Source organism: Malus sylvestris, chromosome 3, assembly GCF_916048215.2.
Source record: "Malus sylvestris chromosome 3, drMalSylv7.2, whole genome shotgun sequence".
NCBI lineage: Eukaryota > Viridiplantae > Streptophyta > Magnoliopsida > Rosales > Rosaceae > Malus > Malus sylvestris.
In genome coordinates this window covers 24,546,498-24,569,509 of record NC_062262.1, presented here as the reverse complement: position 1 = coordinate 24,569,509, position 23,012 = coordinate 24,546,498, and the positions used below count along the sequence as shown (strand labels likewise).

Here is a 23,012-nt window from a genome sequence, read left to right as displayed (position 1 = left end):
GAGTAAAGCTCGATCTTTGTACAATGATGAACATGGTAGAGTCTCAAGCCATTACACTGAAAATTACAAGGCTGAACATTTAGGTGGTAAACAAGAGGCTAAATTCACTTCCACTGAAAAGTACGAAGGCTAGGAGCTAGGGTTTACCGCAAACTACCAAACCCAGGTGAAGTTCAAGGAATCTGCTTATCCAAACAAGACTGGATATTCATCATCCAAGTCCAACTACAACAACAACGAGAATTGCAACTCATTTCAGAAAATTGGTGAGAATAGCGTCTACTGCCGAGGAGTTTCCAAAGATTTCGATGTAGAGCCGACTCTGCCCGCAATTCCTAGGGAACGCATGTTGCAGAGTGGCATCGCCATTTCGAATCTACGGTTGGTCTTAACCAGAATTCCTCAAATTGAGATTTCTAAAACACGTCGCTGAGTATCAATCTGATGTTTAAAGTCATCCAACAATCCACTTCATCACTGTTGAGGCACAATCCCGACACAAATTCTTGTATTTCAACCAGAAAGTGACAATTTAATCAGAGAAAGATTTGCACAACTGCACCGACTGGCACAAAATCCGGAAGTCGTGACATCCAAATAATGTCAAAACCAAGACTTTACTAGAATAGAAGGGAATCCTAAGTATGCTCTGAACAAACCACGCTCTGATACCAATTTGACATGCCCCGACCCTGATATTCCCCAAATACCAGGATAGACACGTGCTGGCCGACACCCAAGGGTGACGAAAGCCATTAATTGATACAAAGCTAAGAATAAGAAATAAATAAGGGTTAAGAATTTAAAAATAATAAGTTAATAATTGAGGAACATGTTCAGAACATACAACTAAACCTAATCACTAAAAAGAATTGAGATAAAATTGAATGAATAAAGAAGTGGGTCCTACATCGAGAGGATCCGAAGATGCTGCTGCGGAAGTGCCTTCACGCCGGGATTAGGTGCCTTGATCCTAAGTCCTGAATGGGGGCGCAAAACAAAGGTGAGTGGACCAAGTTCATATATACAATAATAATAAAACAATTATCAAAATACTAACCCCCACAATTTATATAAATGAAAACTACTAGCATAATAAGTGATGGATTTAATAAAAATCCTAGAATGCCAAAAATATCTCAAAAGTCATATCGCGGAATAACATCGCTGAAATCAAAACAGTAAACGTCTCATAAATCGTCTTGTAAACGCGGTGTGCTGCTAGAAAGATCACCAAATAAATATAACTCCCGGTCCAATGCCTGCACCTAAGTCTCTGTGCCTGTAGCCAGAGATAACTCCCTCCTGGCCCAGTGCCTGTCACCGTGTCCCTCAGCCTTTCGCTAGGGATTATTTCTCCCAGCCTAAATGCCAACACCAGATAGTCTACCAGTTCATGGTTTTAATAGAAAATACAGTATATTAAAATATAGCTCAATATAGACCACAATTAATTCCTCACCCAAAACACGTGACAATATTCAATATATTCCATAAACATGCTTATCATAAATCAAATCATAAACTCATAAGGCATGCTATTCATTTATGCAATTAAACCATAAAATCATGTAATTTTAAAAGGGGTCCACTCACAGTACTTAGTTGCCAAAAGCTGCGCCACTAGCGAAGACGGAAACGTCACAATAATTGCCCCTAAGCACATAAAGTGTCCAATATATAAAACTATATAATAGAAATTGAATTTGGGAAAACGGACATTGGAAATGGATTCAGAACGTCGAATTACCCTAAGAAGGGCCCCGGACGAAAACCCGAAAAGTCAACCCTAAAGTCAACGTTGACTGGGGGTAAATGGTCAAATTAGGTCTAACGAGTTTTAAGCTTGAAATCCGGATTAGGGTTTAGGTTAAATAGGATTAGGATATATTGGGTTTGGGTTTTCTAAGGTTTTTGGGTTAAAAGAGTTTAGGGTGAAGAAATGTGGTTTGGGCTTAAACCCCAAACACACACACACACACACACCACAAACAAACACACACACACACACACACACGGGCTGCACATGCAGTGCACAGCCCACACAACACACACACACACACGGGCTGGTCCTAAGGCCTTATTAAAGGGCTGGGCTTAGAGCCCCTTTATTGAATTTTAATGTATATTTCATGAAAATGAATCAGCAACAAGGTCCAACATATATATGATAAGAAAACGGGAAGGAGAGTGGAGATGGAAAGGTGGAGGATAATGGCAGCATCATTGTGACCACCTGGCAGCTAAGCAAGCATCATTGTATCCTCCACTCTCTCTAACTTAAACTACTAATTAGCTTTACAAAGCTGGTGGAATAACAACCAGCTAACACTAGCACTAAGTGAGCTGTTATCCATAAAAAAACTTAAACAAAGGGTTGCATTATTCTTCCAATATTGAACCCTACGAACCCTACTTGCATTATTCTTCCAACATTGAACCCTACTTCCAATACTCCCCCTCAAGCTGGATCCAGAAGATTGATGGATCCAAGCTTGGAGAGCAGCCTTTGAAACTGATGAGAAGCCATAGGTTTGGTGAATATATCAACCAGTTGATCGGAGCTTTTTACATAATGCGTCTGGATCACCTGCTACTGTACTTGTTCACGGACATAGTGGCAGTCGACTTCAATATGTTTTGTCCTCTCCTGAAAGACGGGGTTCGATGCTATGTGCATGGCAGCCTGGTTGTCACACAATAAGGTCATTAGTTGAGCCGTGAACACACCTAAGTCACATAAAAGTTCTTTTAGCCATATCAGCTCACACGCGGTTGAGGCCATTGCACGATATTCAGCTTCGGCACTTGATCTTGCGATGACAGTTTGTTTTTTGCTCTTCCACGTGACCAAATTTCCACCAACAAAGGTACAGTAACCAGTGGTGGACTTGCGATCGATGGCGTTTCCTGCCCAATCTGCATCGCAGTACCCCATTATTTGAGTGTTGTCATTCTTGGCCATGAGGATGCCACGACCAACGGACCCTTTTAAGTAACGTAAGATCCTTTTTACAAGGTTTAGATGCTCGATGGTGGGGGAGTGCATGAACTGACTGGTGATACTTACTGAATATGAGATGTCTGGTCTGGTGATTGTTAGGTAGATCAGCTTGCCGACAAGCCTCTGATAGAAGCTGATATCCGAGAGTGGCGTGCCTCCCAAGTCAAGTTTAAGCTTGCTATCGAGAGGGGTAGGTGCATGCTTAGCCTCACTCATATTAGCTTCCTTGAGTAGATCCATGACGTATTTCCATTGATTAAGAAATAGTCCCTTGTGTGAAGATGCCATTTCGATTCCAAGAAAATACTTCAACACCCCGAGATCTTTAACTGCAAATCTTTGTTGAAGTGATTGTTTGAGTGTGGAGATTTCTGCATCATTATCACCTGTGATTATTAAGTCATCCACGTATATCAACACAACTAATTTGCTCACAGCTCCCGTGCGAACAAATAATGATGAATCTGCATTACTCCTTTTGAAACCAACACTATGAAGAACGAAACTTAGTTTTGCATACCAAGCACGAGGCGATTGCTTCAATCCATAAATCGACTTATGCAATTTACACACCAAATTAGGTTCCTGGCTTTGAGGGTGTCCTGGTGGCAATCTCATATAGACCTCTTCTTCAAGATCACCATGTAGAAAGGCGTTCTTCACGTCCATTTGGTACATGGACCAACCCTTATTGACAGCAACAGACAATAGAACCCTAACTGAGTTCATTTTTGCAACAGGAGCAAATGTTTCTTTGTAATCCACCTCAAATGTTTGAGTGAATCCTCGAGCCACCAGCCTGGCTTTATGCCTCTCAATTGAACCATCAGAATTAAACTTGATCTTATAGATCCATTTGCAGCCCACTGCCCTTTTTCCTTTTGGAAGTTTGGTGATGCTCCAGGTTTTGTGTTAGTCTAGTGCTTTGAGTTCATCTCGCATTGCTTCTTTCCATACAGCTTGGTTATTAGCCTCATGAAAGTTTTGAGGCTCACTGTGACTTGAAATGGTGTTAAGAAAGGCAGCATGAGATGGAGTTACCTTTTGATACGACACGCAATTGGAGATTGGATGCCTCGGTTTATATGTGACAAAATCTTGAAACCTTGTGGGAGGTTGTCTATCACGCCGAGGATTGCGTCGAGGTACTGGGGGAGTTGTCTCATCCTCGTTCAAGTTATCAGCCACACTTTGAAGATTTCCTTGATTGCCGTTGTCATCATCATGCACAGAACCATCAGGATGAATGCCTTCATTGTTGACTTCAGTGAGAGGTGTAGGAGATGCATCGGTGTTGTCATGGTTATACACTCTGTCGTTTAAAACATCTGGAATGCTGATTCTTGGTAGAGGAAGCAGGTCCAAGATACACTCCCCCTGACTTGTGGCTTCATGTGATTTGCTGAAAAAAGGGTTAGCTTCATGGAATCAAACATCTTTGGATACAATTATTTTTCTCAGTTGAGGATCATAGCACTTATATCCTTTTTATGTTGATGAATAACCAAGAAAAACACATTTGAGAGCTCTAGGATCCAATTTAGATGCTCGATGGTGTGACTGAACATGAACAAAACAGACACAACCAAAGACTCTAAGATGTGAAAGGTCGATTTTTCTTCCTTTCATAACTTCAAGGGGAGATTTAAACTCCAAGACTCGGCTAGGAAGTCTATTGATGATGTACACAGCCGCCATGACTCCTTGGGACCAAAATCTCTTTGGTACATTCATTTGTAACATTAATGCTCTCGTTTTTTTTCCAGTATGTCACGATTTTTTCTTTCGGCTACACCATTTTGTTGAGGTGTGCCAACACAACTTGTTTGATGCATGATACCATGCTTGCTCAAATATTGTGACATGATATGGGACATATATTCGGTGCCATTGTCAGATCTTAAGGTTTGAATTTGATAGGAAAAATGGTTCTTAACAAGGTTGTGAAAATCCTTAAAAACTTCTATCACTTCACTCTTAGACTTTAAAAGGTACAACCATGTGGCTCTAGAGAAATCATCAACAAAGATTACATAATACTTATAACCATCAAAAGATTCAAACGTTGGTCCCCATACATCTGAGTGAACTAGTTCGAAAACTTTACTAGTCCTAGATAAGGATGAGTGAAAAGGCAATCTAGTGGCCTTAGACAGATGACATGTTTCACACTGAATTAAATCATTTCCTAAGTTTGGAAACAAAGATGACAAAACAGGTTGGGAAGGATGAGCTAAACATTGATGCCACAATTGACTATCCTGGGATGGATTGGACTTGGCTTGAAATCCTCTAGGACTGCTCTTTGATATGTAATAGAGACCATCTAGGTAAAACCCTTCACCAATCGTCTTCTTGGTGAGACAATCCTGAAAAATGACATTGTGAGAAGAGAAGATGGCTAAACAATTTAAGGTGTTGGTGATTTTTCCCACAGATAGAAGTTGAAATGGAAAAGAAGGAACATATAAGGCTATTGACTCAATTTTGTCCGACATTAAGTTGATATTTCCCTTGCCTAAAACCTTAGAACTCTCACCATTTGCAGTTGAGACTTGAGAAGGTTGTGAAAATTTTTCAAACTTGTGAAACTTAGAAACATGATTGGTTATATGATCTGTGGCACCCGAATCAACAATCCAAAAATCATGCATCATATTTATATTAAGAGCAGTTTTGAAAGCAGTCACGATACCTAGCATGTCATCTCGGGGCATGTGTTGTGTGTCTGTTAAGAAACCATTGAACTTGCCTAGCAAAGCTGTTGAGTTTCCATCTTCAAAACCAATTGTGTGATCACTCTTAATCCCTTCTTTTTTGCTTTGAAGATATGTTGCAAAATCATTTATGAGTGCAGTCGGATTTGCTGTGAAGCTCTTGAGTGCATCAGACCCATGTGAGGTTGATGCAGATGCTTTGTAGGCTTTGTCTGGTGCACAATTTTGTCTTTGTGAGCCCTTGTTATCCTTCATGAACTCCGGCTTTAATTCTGGATGTAAGATCCAGCATGTCTCCTTAACGTGACCAGTATAGTTGCAGTGTTGGCACTTCAAGTGTGGATTCTTCACTTTGTATTTTCTTTCGTTAGTTAGGTAAGCCCTTGCTTCAGTTACACTGGTCTTTGTGCCAATGTTCATGACTTTCCTTCTTACTTCTTCACGTTGGATTGTTGCACATACACTGGTGAAGGAAGGTAGTTCGGGGTTCATAAGTATGTGGCTTCGTAGGTCTTCGTATCCAGAATCGAGGCTTGACAAGAGTTGGAATATCTTGTCTTCTTCTACCCTTTTCAGAAGTACGGACGCTTCAGTTGTATGAGGCCGATACATTTCCAACTCATTCCACATGCTCTTCATGCTGCCTAGAAGTTAAACAAAGGGCTTTCCTTCTTGTTGTAGGTTGGAAATGTCCTTCTTCAATTGAAACACACGTGCAACATTGTTCTGACTGCCATACATCTCCTTGACTGTTTCCCATAGCTTGAATGATGATTCAGAATAACTGAATATTTCAGCTATTTTACGTTCCATGGAATTTAGGAGCCATGACATAACTAGCTGATCTTTGCAAAGCCAGGATTCGTATGTTGGTGAGGACGCATCAGGAGCTTCGATGCTTCCATTTATGAACCCTAGCTTGGACCTTCCACCTAGGGCAAGACTCACTGCTTTCGACCAAGGCAAGTAATTAAACTCATTTAACAAGACCGAGCTTAATCTTTGATTTGGGTTGACATCCACCTCAGACAAGGTTGAGGAGGAAAATATCTGGGAATTTTCAGCTTCAAACGAAGAAGAATTTTCTTCCGCCATATCGGAGATGGTAGGAATGCAGCAGCAGGTTATTTTTCCTGCTCTGATACCATATTGAATTTTAATGTATATTTCATGAAAATGAATCAGCTACAAGGTCCAACATATATATGATAAGAAAACAGGAAGGAGAGTGGAGATGGAAAGGTGGAGGATAATGGCAGCATCATTGTGACCACCTGGCAGCTAAGCAAGCATCATTGTGTCCTCCACTCTCTCTAACTTAAACTACTAATTAGCTTTACAAAGCTGGTGGAATAACAACTAGCTAACACTAGCACTAAGTGAGTTGTTATCCATCAAAAAACTTAAACAAAGGGTTGCATTATTCTTCCAACATTGAACCCTACGAACCCTACTTGCATTATTCTTCCAACATTGAACCCTACTTCCAATACCCTTAACCAAAAATCGGCCCAAGGCCTTTGGGTTTTTAAAAACAAATAAACAAAAACAAAAAGGATGCGGGCTGGGGTTTTGGGCTAAGATATAACGGGCTTAAGGCCCGTGGGGTTTTCTAAAGGGCCTGAGAGGCCTGGTTTTGCCGAAGAAGAAGGCCGGAGATTCGGCCGGAAAACCACCCAACTTTAAATGGCTATAACTTTGTCACTACTCAACGAAACAAGCGAGACAAAAAAGAAAGTTGTAGCCCTTGAAGAGACGAAGAGAATGGTACCTCACACGACATCTAACTCATCGTGGTTTGGCCGAAAAATGCCTCGAAAGCCACTGAGGTCGCCGGAAACTGGGTAAGATTCAAATGAGTATAACTTCTTCAATACTCAACGAAATTGACTGAAACAAAAAGGAAAGTTGTAGTTCTCGACGAGACGAAGAGATTGATATCTTACACGCCGGCCAACACACCGTGGTTTGGCCAGAAATGGCCTCGAAAAGGGCGGTGCTTGCCGGAGGTTCCTTTTCTCTGCTTTCACCAATCTCGCTGCGATGGAAGATAGACTATAGCAATGCTTGATGATGATGATGTTCTCGAGTAGAGTAGCTGCAGGTGGTTATGGTGGTGGGTGTTCACGGTGATAGAGAGGGAGAGAGAGATGAGAGAGGTATACGGGAAAGGGAAGAAAAAGAGGAAGAAAGAGAATTGGGATAGGAGAGAGGGAGATCGGGAAACATAAAAATAAAACAAGGTGGGCCCCACGGGCTCACCAATTAAGGACTAAACCAATTTTAAAATATAAAAGGGGGTTGGGGTGTTTCAAAGTTGTTCCTCATTAAGAGCTCCCATGTTGAAGACATGTGAACCTTCGCGTTACAGAGTAGTCATATGGTGATCTATAATTATGGGGGTGAAGAGTTCATGAGACTGAGCCTATCTAGCCTCATGGAGCATCTCAAAGAGCTTCTCATATTGTTCTTGGGGGATGTCATTCTTGATCGTTATTTTGTGGTTTTGAGCTTCAAGCTCTTCGACCTTAGCATGAAGAACAAACTTTTTTCTTTCCTTCTTTCGCTGCCTCACACTAGGCACAAGGAGAGTGTCGTTCTACGTCCTGTGGCTTCCTTCACTCCTCATGTTGGAAAGGGATGTCTAATCAAAAGAGAGTATACGAACAATGGAAACCAGCTGGACGAGGCTGGTGAAAGTAGTAATACGTGTCGTTCCCACAAAAGGAGCCAAATGTTGATGCACAAAATCATTGAGACTTTAGAACAACGTAAAGTGTCAAGTTCGTGACTTTCACTTGGTTGTTCCAGTCACCTAGTGAGGATAATATGCAAAGAGATAGAGATAGGGAAGCAAGCACAAAATGTATATGGTTCACGCTAAGTTTGGATACGTCCACGGAGTAAAGAAATTCTCATTAAAAGTGAAGGGTTTACAAAAATACATAGGTTCAAGTATAATCATCATTAATGGGTTCTAATGACTAGTTTAAGTAAAATAATGACATTAGGGATTAATTGTAGGAGAATGATCTTCTTTTATAGTTAAGGAAAGTCTCCATCTTTAGTCCGCGGTCGATGTAGGACTCTAGGAGCTTTATTCTGACGTTTCTGTGATTGGCCTCCTGGTTGGAAGGAAACACTTGTGCTTCGACTTGGATGCCTCAACAAGAACCCCTCAATGGGTCCTTAAAGGTATGAAGTTGATCGGTGCTTGATAGTTTCGGGATTGGTCAAGTATGGTACAAACAACACTAATTTTTTATATCCACATTTTTTTTTCTTCCCTCTACTATTCAAATGTAAATAGGCAAATCTTTATAATCTTTGTGTGTATAAGTCAAGCAAATTCGACGGTGTTGTTTACTCTTTAAATTTGCCATGGGGCTCGCAAGCATGCCAGAAATTTACTCAAACATGAAATTGGTAGGTGCGAGCATGCCACTACTAGATGTCACTAGTAGACGGGTTTTGAATGATTGAGAAAAGTGAAATTGGCAAGGTTGCTTGGAAATGTAAATGATAGAGGAAAGTGAATAACTAATATTGTAGATTGCTTGGTAAATTAAATGACTGGAAATGAGTTGTACATGAACTACAAATGAGATCGATACTACTAATGAGCAACATAGCTACTAAATAAGGAAAACAATGGATGCTTGGCTAAAGCTAAATGTCTACAAGGAAGCTGATGAGCTAATTTGAGTAGAGTTGATTGATTGGTTGTTTGAGTGTCCCTAATCCTTGTGCTTCTGCTTCTTTATATAGAGAACTGAGAGAGCCCATTGATGAGCATATTGAACTTGCCCGAAAGAAACTCCTCTACAACTTGCATTGTGAAATAACAGTAAAATAAGCAAGTTTGTATCTCCACCACATGCTTTCACCACATGTCTCTACCACTTGCAATAAACTAACATTTAAAAGAAGCAAGGTGGCTTGTTTCATCCATATGTCCACTTCCGTGTCTGCATGTTATCTTCCAATCCAAAAGCAAACATTTATTTTGATTAAACAAAGTTCTTGACAAACCTCCACCACCCACATAAAAAGGGAAAAACATTATTTTAATGCCAAACTATCCCACTTGATAACCAAATATCTTTCCAAGTTAGCTTTCTTGCACATTTATCCTCCAAATGCCATATTTTACCCAAATGGCCCAAGTAAGTGAAATGGTGCACATTTTGGGTGCAAACAGGTGTATTACTTCAGTTTCCAGTCTTTACAAATTTCTAAATTTCGCAGTTTGATGATTCTTCGAAACGGATAATTATTTGAATACATTTTCAAGGTTTTCATTAACAAGTTCTAATAACGGAGCCAAGAAATAGTACTTAAAATTACAGGACACCTCGGAATCTTTGATACAAAGTTACAAGCAGAAGCAGATGAATGTGATCACTAACGTAGAACTGACCCGTAGAGAAGCGCTTCTAATCGTAGGTGAGAATCGCTTCTTATCGTAGGAATCTGAATTCTAATAAAACCGTGGAAAACCAGAAAAAGCGAAATATCATAGAACTCTTATCTCATACTATACACCCAGGAAGGCCACCAACTCCAAACAATGCAGTGAGCTTCTCTCCAACACATCTGTGTAACTATTTACAGACATCCTAACTGACACTTTCAACATTAGCCGACAACATTAACATCATTAACTGACACAATTTACGGTTATCCAACTCAAGTTAGACATCTTATGAAATCACTTCCATGATTTCTACTGCTTTCGGGCTCCCCTCCCCAGCAGTTTCAAACACCTCCATGCCTTATTGGCCCTCATCATGACCACTGTTTTTGCTCTCATCATTGTCGTTGTCATGTTTGTCATCCTCGCCATTGTTGTCATCTTTGTCGTCATCATCTTCATTAACTTGGACATCATGTACATCACCACAACTGTCGCTCCCGTCAACACATTCAATACAGGCAGTTTCAAACACTTCCATACTTTCTTGGCCCTCATAATGACCATTGTTTTTGCCATCACCACCGCCGTTGTCACCTTTGTCATCCTCGGCAATTTTATCACCCTTGTTGTCATCAACATCATTACCTTGGACATCCTGTACATCACCACAACTGTCGTTGACATCAACACCTTCAGTACCAACATCATTTAGTGATGGTGACTTCCTATCACTGTCCAAGTCCATATTATCAGGAGCTTCAAAACTGGCAGATATGGCTAAGTTCTGTTGTTCTTCTTCCACGTGTTTAGTACTAGAAGGAACTTCAATATATGACGTGGCCAAGTTCAGTTTTTCCTCTTCCACATGTTTAGTACTAGAAGGAACTTCAACATACGACAAAGCAAACCCATCAGAGTCGACATCTTTCACAACCACGGGCAACGTAAAGGGACGAGTACGTGAGCTAATTGTTGAAGATATGGCGGATAGTACATCAGGATTTGCCTCAACATCAACCCACTCGTCCCCAAACCAATCTCTGGATATTCTTAGATCATTTTTGTGCATATTCAACAGTAAGCTTTCACCTGATACAGCCCAAGCAATTACATTACAGCCAAAGCAATTACATCCAAACAAATGAACGGAGAAAATATGTAACAGGAACATGCAGGGAAAAAACTAGATCCAGTTTCTACTAAGCATACCAGGAATGAAAACTTGAAAGGTGTCACCACAGCTGCCAACTTCAGCTATAATCCCTTCCCACCAGCCATCGCTCCACCATGCATCAACTGCAACCCCAACCTCAAGGGCAAGGCCCATTTGTTCCTTAGGAGGGGCTGGCCGGACCATTGGGCGGCCTAGACGCCTTATGCCAAGTTTATCAGGCATAGCCAATCTAAAAGCTGGGATCCATTCCTACAAGTTGGGAGACTGAGGGTCATGCCTTCGGATTACAGTTCAGAACCCAAAAGAAATCAAGAACACAGAATAATCACTCAAGAGAGCACAGGAGCTTATGTGCCAATCTAGTCAATGCATACAGGAAATGAAGAAGAAAATCTTCCTGCATCTCTTTCATTGAAAAGCCTGCAACACCCAAAAATAGGACCATATTTCTAAACTATATTTACAAACTGAACACCGAGCTTACATGAAAACTGACCGGATCAAAAAGGTTCAAATCACATAGAACTGAATGGTGTCAACAGCTAGCAAGGGATAATCTGAGGGTCAGTGAAACCGATAGTGTCCAGGACACACCATCATAAAATAGTGAAGGTTAACTTGCATTTCAGGGTAAGAGTTCAGAGTTCAAATAAGGAGATGCTCAAGAGTTGACAATGTAGAAAGAGAGATACACGCAACTTTAAAATCTAAACATGCTAGACTGCATCTCAGAATGCAAGAAAGCACCAAATAAAGAAGAGGGAACAAGTATTTTGAATTGGAATCACAATGAATAGTTGATTAAAACAGAAAGTTGGATGGAATTCTTGTGTACCTAACTCAAGCCAGATCCCAAGTAAATAAATCAGACATGATGTCACAGTGTTTTGCACAACTTAGAGTTCAACCCAGTTACCCAAACAATAAACAAAGAAAGTGTAGTAGTGGCTAAAGATACCTCAAGATTGCCACTTCCTTCCTCGTCTTGCAAATCCTCGTATTGAACTTTCATCTGTTTTCGTGTTATCTGCAAGACTGTACACCTAAACCAGCAGCCTCGAATGCCACTATCTTGGCAAAGCAATTCTATCTTTTCGTCAACCTTAAATAGTGGAGTATACCAAGGCTGACAATCAACAAGCTTCATGGACAACAACCGCTTGTCTAGTAAACCATAGTTTGGGTTCTGAGGTCTATATGTCATCATCTGGTTATCTATTGTAGAACTTCTTGCTCTTGAACGACCAGTTGAAAACCTCTGACATGGCCTTCCACTTCTAGTCCTCTTAGATCCTTGCTTTACATAGTCACTTGGACCCAATTCATCTTCTTCCCCAATCAAGCTATCACTTCTAAACTCAGATTTTTTGGAAACTTCGAGACCGAAACAAGAGAGAATTGGCTGATCAAAATAGCCATGCATTTTACTCAAATCAAATGGCTTCACCTTGTTACTTCTAAACTGCCTATAGCATAGATGTACTTTGGCCAATAAAGCCTGAGGAAACAGAGCTAAGCATTTTTCATAATGTTCACAAGTTAAGACTGTTGCAGGACCATCAACACATTCTGCACTAATGACCTGCACATATGGTGTGATGAAAACTTCCTTTGGGTGAGGATTTCTTACAGGAGTTAACCCCTTGACTTCCTGATTATGGTGAAACCACCTCACTTTGACCTTTTTCTGACCCCTCTTGTCTTCGTACATATCCTCCATATAAGCAACATAGTGATTTTCTCCCTTTGCCATGACAAAGACAAAGGACTTAATCTGGATGCAAAGGGAAAAGCAAAACAATCAGAGAAAAAGTATTGCAGCTGACAGCAAAAATCAGAGTAGCATGTCAATTCCATCGTCGACAGAATATAAGTGGTTATTAGTGATTTGACCTGACCAAGATGTACACATCAAGGCAATGTTCAACAAAATACCTTGGCGACTAGTCTTTCAACTAAATCTCCTGAAGTTCATGCAATAATATATCATACTTGAATGAAGTGCAAATTTCCCAGGCTATGAAGCATATGAGACATGTAACATCATGAGGATACTAGTGTCACTATCACATAATTGTGACGTATTCTCAAGCATTATTAATGAAAGCAACCATAGTTCAATGTAACAAAATAAAGACATACTTTCTTTATCTTCTATATAAGCTTTGAAACTTGAAACAAATGATTCATTACTTCTCAAGTACCCATGTAGGGATGTATTTATCTTATGGCAACATTAATCATCTTTCGATACATAAGGTCACAGAAATTATTCCCGGAGTAGTGAGTTTTCACTACAGCATTTCTTGCATAATATTGCTCTACAAATTAAATGTGACTTTTATGTAAGTTTGAGAGTTTAAGCATGGATAGCTATGCCTTGTACAGTTGCACACTTTGACGGTTAAATCCTTACCACTATTGTAGTTCCGTCCCTACAGAATGCAGGGAAATGCTTGAGCTGTTTACCACATGTCCATGCAACACCTGACCAAACAATGTCTGGATTGCGTCCCTTCAAGGTCGTTGAAAGATGGCCCTGATAAACAGGTTACGGAGTCAGTATTGTATGCAAAACTTGAAAGCATCACAAGGACAAAATCAATACTCATAAGGAACACAACAAAAAGATACCGAGTTATTGGGTACCTGGTGACCACTAACTCCTTTCATTGGATGTTCGGGACTCCACAAAGCTTGTGATGAATCATGTTGGGGTGATTCTGTCATAAAAATGTGTGTTAAAATCATAATTTTCCAGTTATACATATCCCTCATTTCTTGCAAATACAGGTAAAGAGAATAAGCCATTAGGTACTAATATTGGATTTCTTATTAACTAACTTCATACAGATATTCATACGTGGTAAAATTTATTTAATATTCTTTTACCAGTCACTTAAACTAGAAACTGATGCTGAGGCGTAGGGGAAGTTAAAATCCTTGCCTTACAAAAGCTTTTAATGGCATACATAAGAGCACACTTTATAGACTATATAAGGAACTAGAAATTACAAAGTAGCAACACATACCGGACAGATCTCCACGTACATGCTGCTTTGACAGCATAGATGTAAGCCAATCCACAACTTCCCTTCTTGACCTCCATTTATAGTTAGCACTATTGGAGCTCTCGTTTCCGTGCGCTTGCAAAAACTCCTCAGAAACAACATAGAACATGTGCCTAACACTCCTCTCAGTACCCACAACTGCAAGAATGGATTCTCCGGAAGAATCCTTTAAGAAATAGTGAACCACACGGTTGCCCCTCTCCTGCGAAACAAACTGTTCTTTCCACTCCACGAAAAAGCGACCATCTCCAGGCATTTTGACAGACGCACAAAGAGGGGTTAACGAAACACCAGAAACCTACTTCAAGGTCTAATTACATAGCAGATGATGCCCCAAAATGTAAGATGGCAAAAGGGGTCAAACCCTTAACCACTTAACTGCCTAAAAAGTAACAATGGAGTAATTTTCAGGCCAAAAGCTACAATCTTGAAATTATTTATCACCTTAATCCTAAGAATAAACAAAATATATCTTGCCCAAGTTGGAACCACTCTACAAAAAAGAAAAACTGGTATATCACAAAACTGACCAGAATAAGAAATCTTAGGGTTTGTTAACCTAACCAGATCAAAAGCCCTGACTTTGCAGCTGAAAACTCCCCCAAATCAGTAGCAAAAGGTTCAGACAGCAAACCCAATTTGTTCAAGAATTTTCTGAAACAGAAACCCAGCAGACCCAGCAGAATCAGGAGGGTATATTCTATTCAAACAAGGCAGAATTTGATCACTAAGTAACTCTACCATGAACTTTTCAGTTCAGACTTTGAAGAACACCAACAAACAAGAACTCGGTATATGAAAAAACCTGTGTTTTTTAACCTCCAAGGGCAGATCAGAACACCAAATACTCAATACAACTAGGTATCAGCTTGGAAGCTCAAAGGGGCACAAAGACATTGCCTTGACTACCTTTTCCAAGAGAGTTGGAGCAAATTTGAAATGGGCATCTGTAATTTGGACATAAACAGAAACTTCAGCTGAGAAAAAGGGATTTGATTGAACAAAAACTAGTAGAAGTTGCTGGGGAAGGAGAGTTTTAGGGGAAGGCTGAGGAGAGAGAGCTCTGTAATTGCCTTGGTAGGTACAAGGGAGAGTAGAGAAAGTGAGGGAGGAGAGGAGGAGCAGATGAAGGGAGAAAGGGAGAGAGAAGAAGGATTGTGGAAGAGGCCATGGACATGGAAAGTGGGGGAGTTGCAGAGCTTTGGAAATGTATGTCTCCAGCAGCTATGGAAGGGGAACTTGGTTGAACAAGAAACAAAGGTAGACTATTTTGTTAAATTAAAGGAATAAATAAATAAAATAACAGTTTACTTATTTGTTTATCTTTTTTGAGGAAGTGGTGGAAGGTAGGAGGAGGAGGAAGCTGGTTGGGTGGATTATTTACCACGACAAAACTGTTGCGTTGCAGCTTAAAACATCATTGGGCTAGACCTGGCAGTTTTTTACACGATACGGTGACACGACATGAAAACGACACGAAAATAACGGGTTTTGGGTCAACACGATAACTTATCGGGTCACTATCGGGTGACCCGTTAAGAACCTGTTAATAACGGGTTCTTAACAGGTATACACGCGGGTAACACGTGGGTAACCCGTTTCGACCCGTTAAGAAAAAAATTATTTTAATAATTTTAAAGTTTAATTACTAAAAGATTTATTATAAAATACAATAGTCATATTAATATATACAATATATTCTATATTAATTATATAGTTTTGTATTATGTTCTATATAAATTATAAAAAAATTAAAAAAAGGTTTAGTCATTATTTATTTTTATTATGAGAGTTCCTTATTATCATTACTAGGATAAATTTTACATAACATATTCTTGTCCAAAATTAAAATATACTAGTATAGTATTTGTATATGCAAGAACTAAGAAGACATACATACAAGTATGAAAAATGTGAAAGAATATATAAACACTCGTGATTTATCATTATTCCTTCACGAATAGATAATTGTTATACTTATATTATCGTTTAGATTTTTAAAATCCTTCAAACCCTCATGAATAATGTTTTTTATTTGAGGGCAAAATTAATAAAATTAATAATAATTATTGTAGAAGTGTAAAAAATGTAAAAATATATATATACAATCACTCATATATAAAAAATGTAAATACTTTAAATTAAAGATCAAATTTATTCATTACATTCTTATAGGGTCGAGGAGTGTATATGTACAAAATCATCAAAATCGGAGCTAAAATAACCGTTAAATTGTGATTTTTCGTTTATAACCGTCGAAAACTTTTGTTCCGTTACGTAATCTCTGAATGTTTGTTTTTTACAATTTTTTACGTTTGCAATCTCATAATGTGTACAAATAAGTTTGACGGTTGGATTGTTGAAAAAAGTTTCGTAAAATGCATATTGCATCAAAACGGTAGATTAAACAAACACTTAGAGTTAATATTATACTTCTATTAAGTATAAAATAAGTTTTTGTGGTATCCACTAGTGTAAATACTTTAAATTAAAGATCAAATTTATTCATTACATTCATATAGGGTCGAGGAGTGTATCTGTAAAAAATCATCAAAATCGGAGATAAAATAACCGTTAAATTGTGATTTTTTTGTTTATAACCGTTGATAACTTTTGTTCCATTCGTAATCTCTGAATGTTTGTCTTTTACAATTTTTTACGTATGAAATCTTGGAATGTGTACAAATAAGTTTAACGGTTGGATCGTTAAAAAAAGTTTCGTAGAATGCATATTGCGTCAAAATAGTAGATTAAACAAACACTTGAAGTTAATATTATACTTCTATTAAGTATAAAAAAAGATTTTGTGGTATCCATTAGTGCAAATACTTTAAATTAAAGATCAGATTTATTCATTACATTCTTATAGGGTCGAGGAGTGTATCTGTAAAAAATCATCAAAATCGGAGCTAAAATAACCGTTAAATTGTGATTTTTCGTTTATAACCGTCGAAAACTTTTGTTCCGTTACGTAATATCTGAATGTTTGTTTTTTACGATTTTTTATGTATGCGATCTCAGAATGTGTACAAATAAGTTTGACGGTTGGATCGTTGAAAAAAGTTTCGTAGAATGCATATTGCGTCAAAACAGTAGACTAAACAAACAGTTAGAGTTAATATTATACTTCTATTAAGTATAAAATAAGTTTTTGTGGTATCTACTAGAGTAAATACTTTAAATTAAAGATCAAATTTATTCATTACATTCTTATAGGGTCGAGGAGTGTATCTGTAAAAAATCATCAAAATCGGAGCTTAAATAACCATTAAATTGTGATTTTTCATTTATAACCGTCGAAAACTTTTGTTCCGTTACGTAATCTCTGAATGTTTGTTTTTTACGATTTTTTATGTATGCGATCTCGGAATGTGTACAAATAAGTTTGACGGTTGGATCGTTGAAAAAAGTTTCGTAGAATGCATATTGCGTAAAAACAGTAGATTAAACAAACACTTAGAGGTAATATTATACTTCTATTAAGTATAAAATAAGTTTTTGTGGTATCTACTAGTGTAAATACTTTAAATTAAAGATCAAATTTATTCATTACATTCTTATAGGGTCGAGGAGTGTATCTATGAAAAAATCATCAAAATCGGAGCTAAAATAACCGTTAAATTGTGATTTTTCGTTTATAACCGTCGAAAACTTTTGTTCCGTTACGTAATCTCTGAATGTTTGTTTTTTACGATTTTTTATGTATGCGATCTCGGAATGTGTACAAATAAGTTTGATGGTTAGATCGTTGAAAAAAGTTTCGTAGAATGCATATTGCGTCAAAACAATAGATTAAACAAATACTTAAAGTTAATATTATACTTCTATTAAGTATAAAATAAGTTTTTGTGGTATCTACTAGTGTAAATACTTTAAATTAAAGATCAAATTTATTCATTACATTCTTATAGGGTCGAGGAGTGTATCTGTAAAAAAATCATCAAAATCGGAGTTAAAATAACCGTTAAATTGTGATTTTTCGTTTATAACCGTCGATAACTTTTGTTCCGTTACGTAATATTTGAATGTTTGTTTTTTTACAATTTTTTACGTATGCAATCTTGGAATGTGTACAAATAAGTTTGACGGTTGGATCGTTGAAAAAAGCTTGTCATTACGAGTGTTTATATATTTTTTCTATATTTTTTTACACTTCTACATTAATTAAAAAACTATTAAAAACTTTAGGTAAGTGAAAATATACTTAAAACAAAATTGCGTTTTTATGTTTTGGATGTGATAATATGGAATGTATATACTTATTTAGTATTATGTTTTTCATTTGATTATTTATTGGTTTAAAATATATTTTCCTTAACGGGTAACGGGTCGGGTCATATTACCTGTTAATATTATCGGGTTGATTTCGGGTCGGGTCATTTTACCCGTTTATTTTAAAGGATGTTACACGACACGACCCGTTAAGATATCGGGTATGACACGAAAACGACACGAACACGAAAAACACGACACGAATGCCAGGTCTAATTGGGGCCGAGTTCTTCAATTTATTTATTTATTTTTTTTCAAAATGAGGACAACTGGTGACAAGTCACGATTATCCACTCATTTAAGGCTAAAAAAGATTATGAAAATTTTCATCTTGCTCGTGGTCACAATCAAACAAACTCACTAGCCCCAAGCCAAGTTATTCACTGGGCAGGCCTACTTTGGATCTTCTTTCTCACCCCACACCCCCACCAACCTTTCCCTTCCCTATTTTTGGTTTCCACCCCTCTCTCCGATTCTTTCCTTAGATCTGACATTCGTATTGTGTTTTTTGTGTTCGTGTCGCTTTCGAGACATATATCGTTTAACACCCGTTAAAGTAAACGAGTAATATAACCCGACTCGAAATTGACATGTTAATATTATCAGATAATATAACTCAACTCATTATCCGTTAAAGAAAATATATTTTAAGTCAATAAATAATAAAAATGAAAAACATAATTTGACAAAAAAATGAAATCATAATACTAAATTAGTATATTTACTTCAAAACATTACAACAACAACAACAACAAAGCCTTTTCCCACTAAGTGGGGTCGGCTATATGAATCCTAGAACGCCATTGCGCTCGGTTTTGTGTCATGTCCTCCGTTAGAACCAAGTACTCTAAGTCTTTTCTTAGAGTCTCTTCCCTTTTTGACAATTGTAGTATAGATGTAAGTAGGGTATCGTTCTAGGCCGGGGATTAGGAGGGATTGCTAATCCTTTTATTTTTGTTTTTGTTTATGTTTATATTGGTGTTTGTGTATTTTACTTTTGATTTTTGATTTATTTTTCTTTCTTTGATTTTAGGTTCAAATGGAGCCGAGGGAAATTTAAAGGAAAGATGCGTCCGGCTAAAGACGTTAAATCAAGCGCTTCTTGGGAGGCAACCCAAGCATTCAACGAAGGGAGACTTTGGAATCACTAACCCAATCAGCTTTGCATTCTTCCACCCTTATCTTTACTGCTTTCATTTTGTTTTGTTTAGTTAGTTGTGTTATTTGGTTGATTTCTGTGAGTTTGTGTTATTTAGTTTAAGTGTGGGGGAAGGTTAACCAAAGTCTCTTTACATTAATTTACATATAAAAAAAAAAAAAAAAAAAAAAAAAAAAGATAAAATTTAAAATTAATGATAAAAAAATATATATATACATAAAAAAATAATAATAATAAAATAAAGAAAATAAAAAAAAATAAAAAAAAATTTAAAAAAAAGTACAAATATTTTACAATGATGTAAACTAATAGTATTCATTGGTCGGGTGGTGCTTCAGTAGTAGGCGGGGCTTCAGCAGTCGGCGGGGCCACAGAAGGAGGAGGCAGCAGAGGTTGATCAGTTGGAGCTTCACTACGCGGTGCCGCTCCAGAAGACGAAGGCAGATGCGGTTGGAACAAACCCACAAACCTCCGATGATCAAGTAAAATTTGACCATCAGTTTCCTGCAGCTGGTCAATTTTCCTCTTCATGTTTGTGGCATAACTGTGTGCAAGCTTGTGCAATTGTTTATTTTCATGCTTGAGTCCTCTAATCTCCTCTTTGAGACTCTGTATTTCAGCCACCAACGATTCAACGTGACGGGTTCGAGCAAATAGGCGTTGGGCCATGTTGGATACAGAACCCGCACACTGCACGCTAAGAGCCAGAGACTCCTTAACCGCCAATTCATCAGACCGCCTAGCGAGCAGTCTGTTATCTCTGGGGGTGACAAGGTTCCGGGCCACCACCGCAGCAGTCATGTCATTTTTCATCACCGAATCCCCCACGGTAAGGGGACCGGTAGGGGATATGAAAGATGGGCGCCATATATTGTCTGGTGAAGGCGGAGCTGCCTCTTCACCAATGTTCAAGTCAAAACGACGATCGGAAGGGCCAGACATTTTTCAGAGGTGGTGAAGAAAGAAGAGAGTCGGAATGATCAAGATTAAACAAGTGCAAGAAGGGAGTGTTTACAGGAGGGTGCTCAAGTGTGTTGTGGAACAAAATTAACGCCTCTATAAAAAGAAGAAATCAAAGAGGCGCTCCTCAGAGAAGCGTCCTCTCGCAAATCGAAGAGTCGGGGCTCCTTTCTCAAAAGCCGGATTCTTTTCTCAAAAGAGGCGTTTCATTTCTTAAAGGCTAGGCTTGCTCAGAAACCACGAGCCGAACCCCGGATTTCAAAAGATCAATTTGTCCAGACGTGTCGTCACTTGTCACACGCAAATTGCTTTGCGAAATTCTCGGGCAGTTTGTCGAAGCACCAATTCAGAAATCGAAGAGGGAAATTCAATAGTCAAAGACACGCTAGCTTTCTCAAAAGCTGGGCTTTAACCCACGGGCAAATCTTCTTTTCCAGATTTATCCGCACGTGTCACATGCTACCTCTACAATCGACGATGCTCAGAGCTCGAAGCGCCGATTCCAGATATCAATGAGGAATCTGCTTTGCGGAAATTACGGGCAGCTTTGTCAGAAAGCGCGTAATTTGTACTATTCATCCATCTACCGGCTGCCGACAATGAGTGAGAGAATAGTTCCGGTTGTGAAGAAAAGTCCTATAAGTATTTACCTTCGCCTTCCACAGCAAAGGCACACCCTCTCAGCACTTCTTCATCTCCGAGAATGTATTCCCAAAGAACCCTCTCGAGTCACTCTGTATTCCTCATTCCTTGGGATACTCCTGCGAACAACCCATTCAAAGCAAAAGTATTTCATATCATAAAGGTTGAAAGCAATAGTATCTCATATCATGCATTCTCCATGTCCTTTTCCTTGTCTTTGTTCTAACCTGCAGGACATGGAGAAATTGCTCTCGAGTACTCGTCTTCCACTGCTGATGTACTTCCAAAGAAGCTGCCACATCTACCTGAAGAACAGATAAGGCAAGCGAAAATGATTCCAACAGCATGTGGAGACAACGTACAGAAGAAACAAGCAGAGAAGAATGCAGCTTGCACAATCATCCCAGCGGAAGGAGTCCGAGCTGAGGAACTAGAGAAGCTGCCACATCTGCTTGGAGAACAAATAAGGAACTGCAACATTCCCAAAGAGCAAAGCTCCGCCGTACAATATCATCAAATCATCACTTGCAAGTAAAAAACTAAGTGTCACCCCGTTCAAGAGGAAAGCTGTGGAAAGTCAACAAGCACGACCAATGATCACCTATTAGTTCTATTCATTGTCTTTTATCGTGATTTTCAATTTTTCGTTTGGAATTTTTTTTTTTTTTTTTTTTTAATGAAAAGTAAATTAAACTTAATTAAATTACAGAATTGACAAAAACATAAAATTAAGGTAAAATGATAAATGACGGACTAGCTAGAGGGTTCTTCTCCACACATGACACATATGCAACCTAAATTGATTTTCAGTTGTTCTTTCAATAAATTGTAAATCTCAACGCCCCAAATTAACCGTGAATTGCACTAATTAACCCTCAGTTTTTCCACAAGTTATTGGGTTGGATGATTGCATACGAAAACCCAAAACATTCCCTACAAGTTCCCTACATGAATTGCATAATAGAGATACAAGCAAGAATCATTAAGTTCTATGAAAAACATAAGCATTGACGAGGCACTCGTTACTATGATTTGCATGAAACTTATGCCAAGAATTTACTTAACGTGATTGTGACTAGCAACCTTTACTACTTGTGAATATAAGTTCATAACGATTAGGTGAAATTCACTTATATTCTAGCATCAAATTCATGCATGTAAATTAAGCGTGCACTCTCAACCAACATACACAAATCAGTTTTTATACGAACGGATAAGTAAATTGAATTCACAACTTATGAAATCACAACTGAAGGTAATCAATTCATATTACAGATATAATCATGGCTTTGAATTAACCTCTAGCCAAAATCAGTTTATTTACACATTATTAAAAATAGAAATAAAATAGAAGTTTAGAGAGATTAAACCGAAAGAGAGGTGAAGATCTCTGTCTGCGTTCTCCTTTCACGCTGTATTGGACCGTCCTCACCTTTGTACTGACTCTGTCCTCCTTATTTTCTGCGCCTATTCCTGCGTGCTGACCTTCACAAGCTGCCCAAAGGCAGCCTTCTCTCGTCAGTCCCCCGCTCCGCTTCTAACCTGCTCCCCTGTCCATATTTCTCCTTCTTTCTTTTTATTCCTCTGGACCCGTGT

General features: G+C 38.4%; 1 protein-coding gene and 1 long non-coding RNA gene across 4 annotated transcripts; both read right to left on the bottom strand.

Moving 5' to 3' along the window:
- Nucleotides 1-812: 812 nt before the first annotated feature.
- On the bottom strand, nucleotides 813-7,557 carry LOC126616241 (uncharacterized). Its single transcript, XR_007621065.1, has 3 exons — nucleotides 7,493-7,557; nucleotides 1,597-1,656; nucleotides 813-980 (listed from the first exon to the last, which is right to left on the bottom strand). It is a non-coding gene; the product is annotated as an uncharacterized LOC126616241 (long non-coding RNA).
- A 2,437-nt stretch (nucleotides 7,558-9,994) lies between these two features.
- LOC126615847 (uncharacterized) lies at nucleotides 9,995-15,665 on the bottom strand. 3 transcript variants are annotated; one of them, XM_050283763.1, is made up of 8 exons: nucleotides 15,189-15,665; nucleotides 14,948-15,037; nucleotides 14,345-14,765; nucleotides 13,962-14,035; nucleotides 13,729-13,851; nucleotides 12,271-13,086; nucleotides 11,348-11,561; nucleotides 9,995-11,227 (listed from the first exon to the last, which is right to left on the bottom strand). In XM_050283763.1, exons 3-8 carry the CDS (start codon nucleotides 14,637-14,639, stop codon nucleotides 10,497-10,499), a joined length of 2,253 nt encoding a protein of 750 aa, XP_050139720.1. In that variant the 5' UTR covers nucleotides 14,640-14,765; nucleotides 14,948-15,037; nucleotides 15,189-15,665; the 3' UTR covers nucleotides 9,995-10,496. The 3 variants fall into 3 exon arrangements, with proteins under 3 accessions (XP_050139720.1, XP_050139719.1, XP_050139718.1); XM_050283762.1 differs by having other exon boundaries at nucleotides 14,345-15,083; XM_050283761.1 differs by having other exon boundaries at nucleotides 14,345-15,665.
- Nucleotides 15,666-23,012: the final 7,347 nt, after the last annotated feature.

Excerpts from the sequence above, each read along its gene's own strand:
- LOC126615847 (XM_050283761.1), bottom strand. The coding sequence starts at position 14,639 with ATGCCTGGAGATGGTCGCTTTTTCGTGGAGTGGAAAGAACAGTTTGTT. Across the intron at positions 14,036-14,344 it reads TGTACGTGGAGATCTGTCCG|AATCACCCCAACATGATTCA; the intron begins GTATGTGTTGCT and ends TTTTTATGACAG. Across the intron at positions 11,228-11,347 it reads CTTTCAAGTTTTCATTCCTG|GTGAAAGCTTACTGTTGAAT; the intron begins GTATGCTTAGTA and ends GGGCTGTATCAG.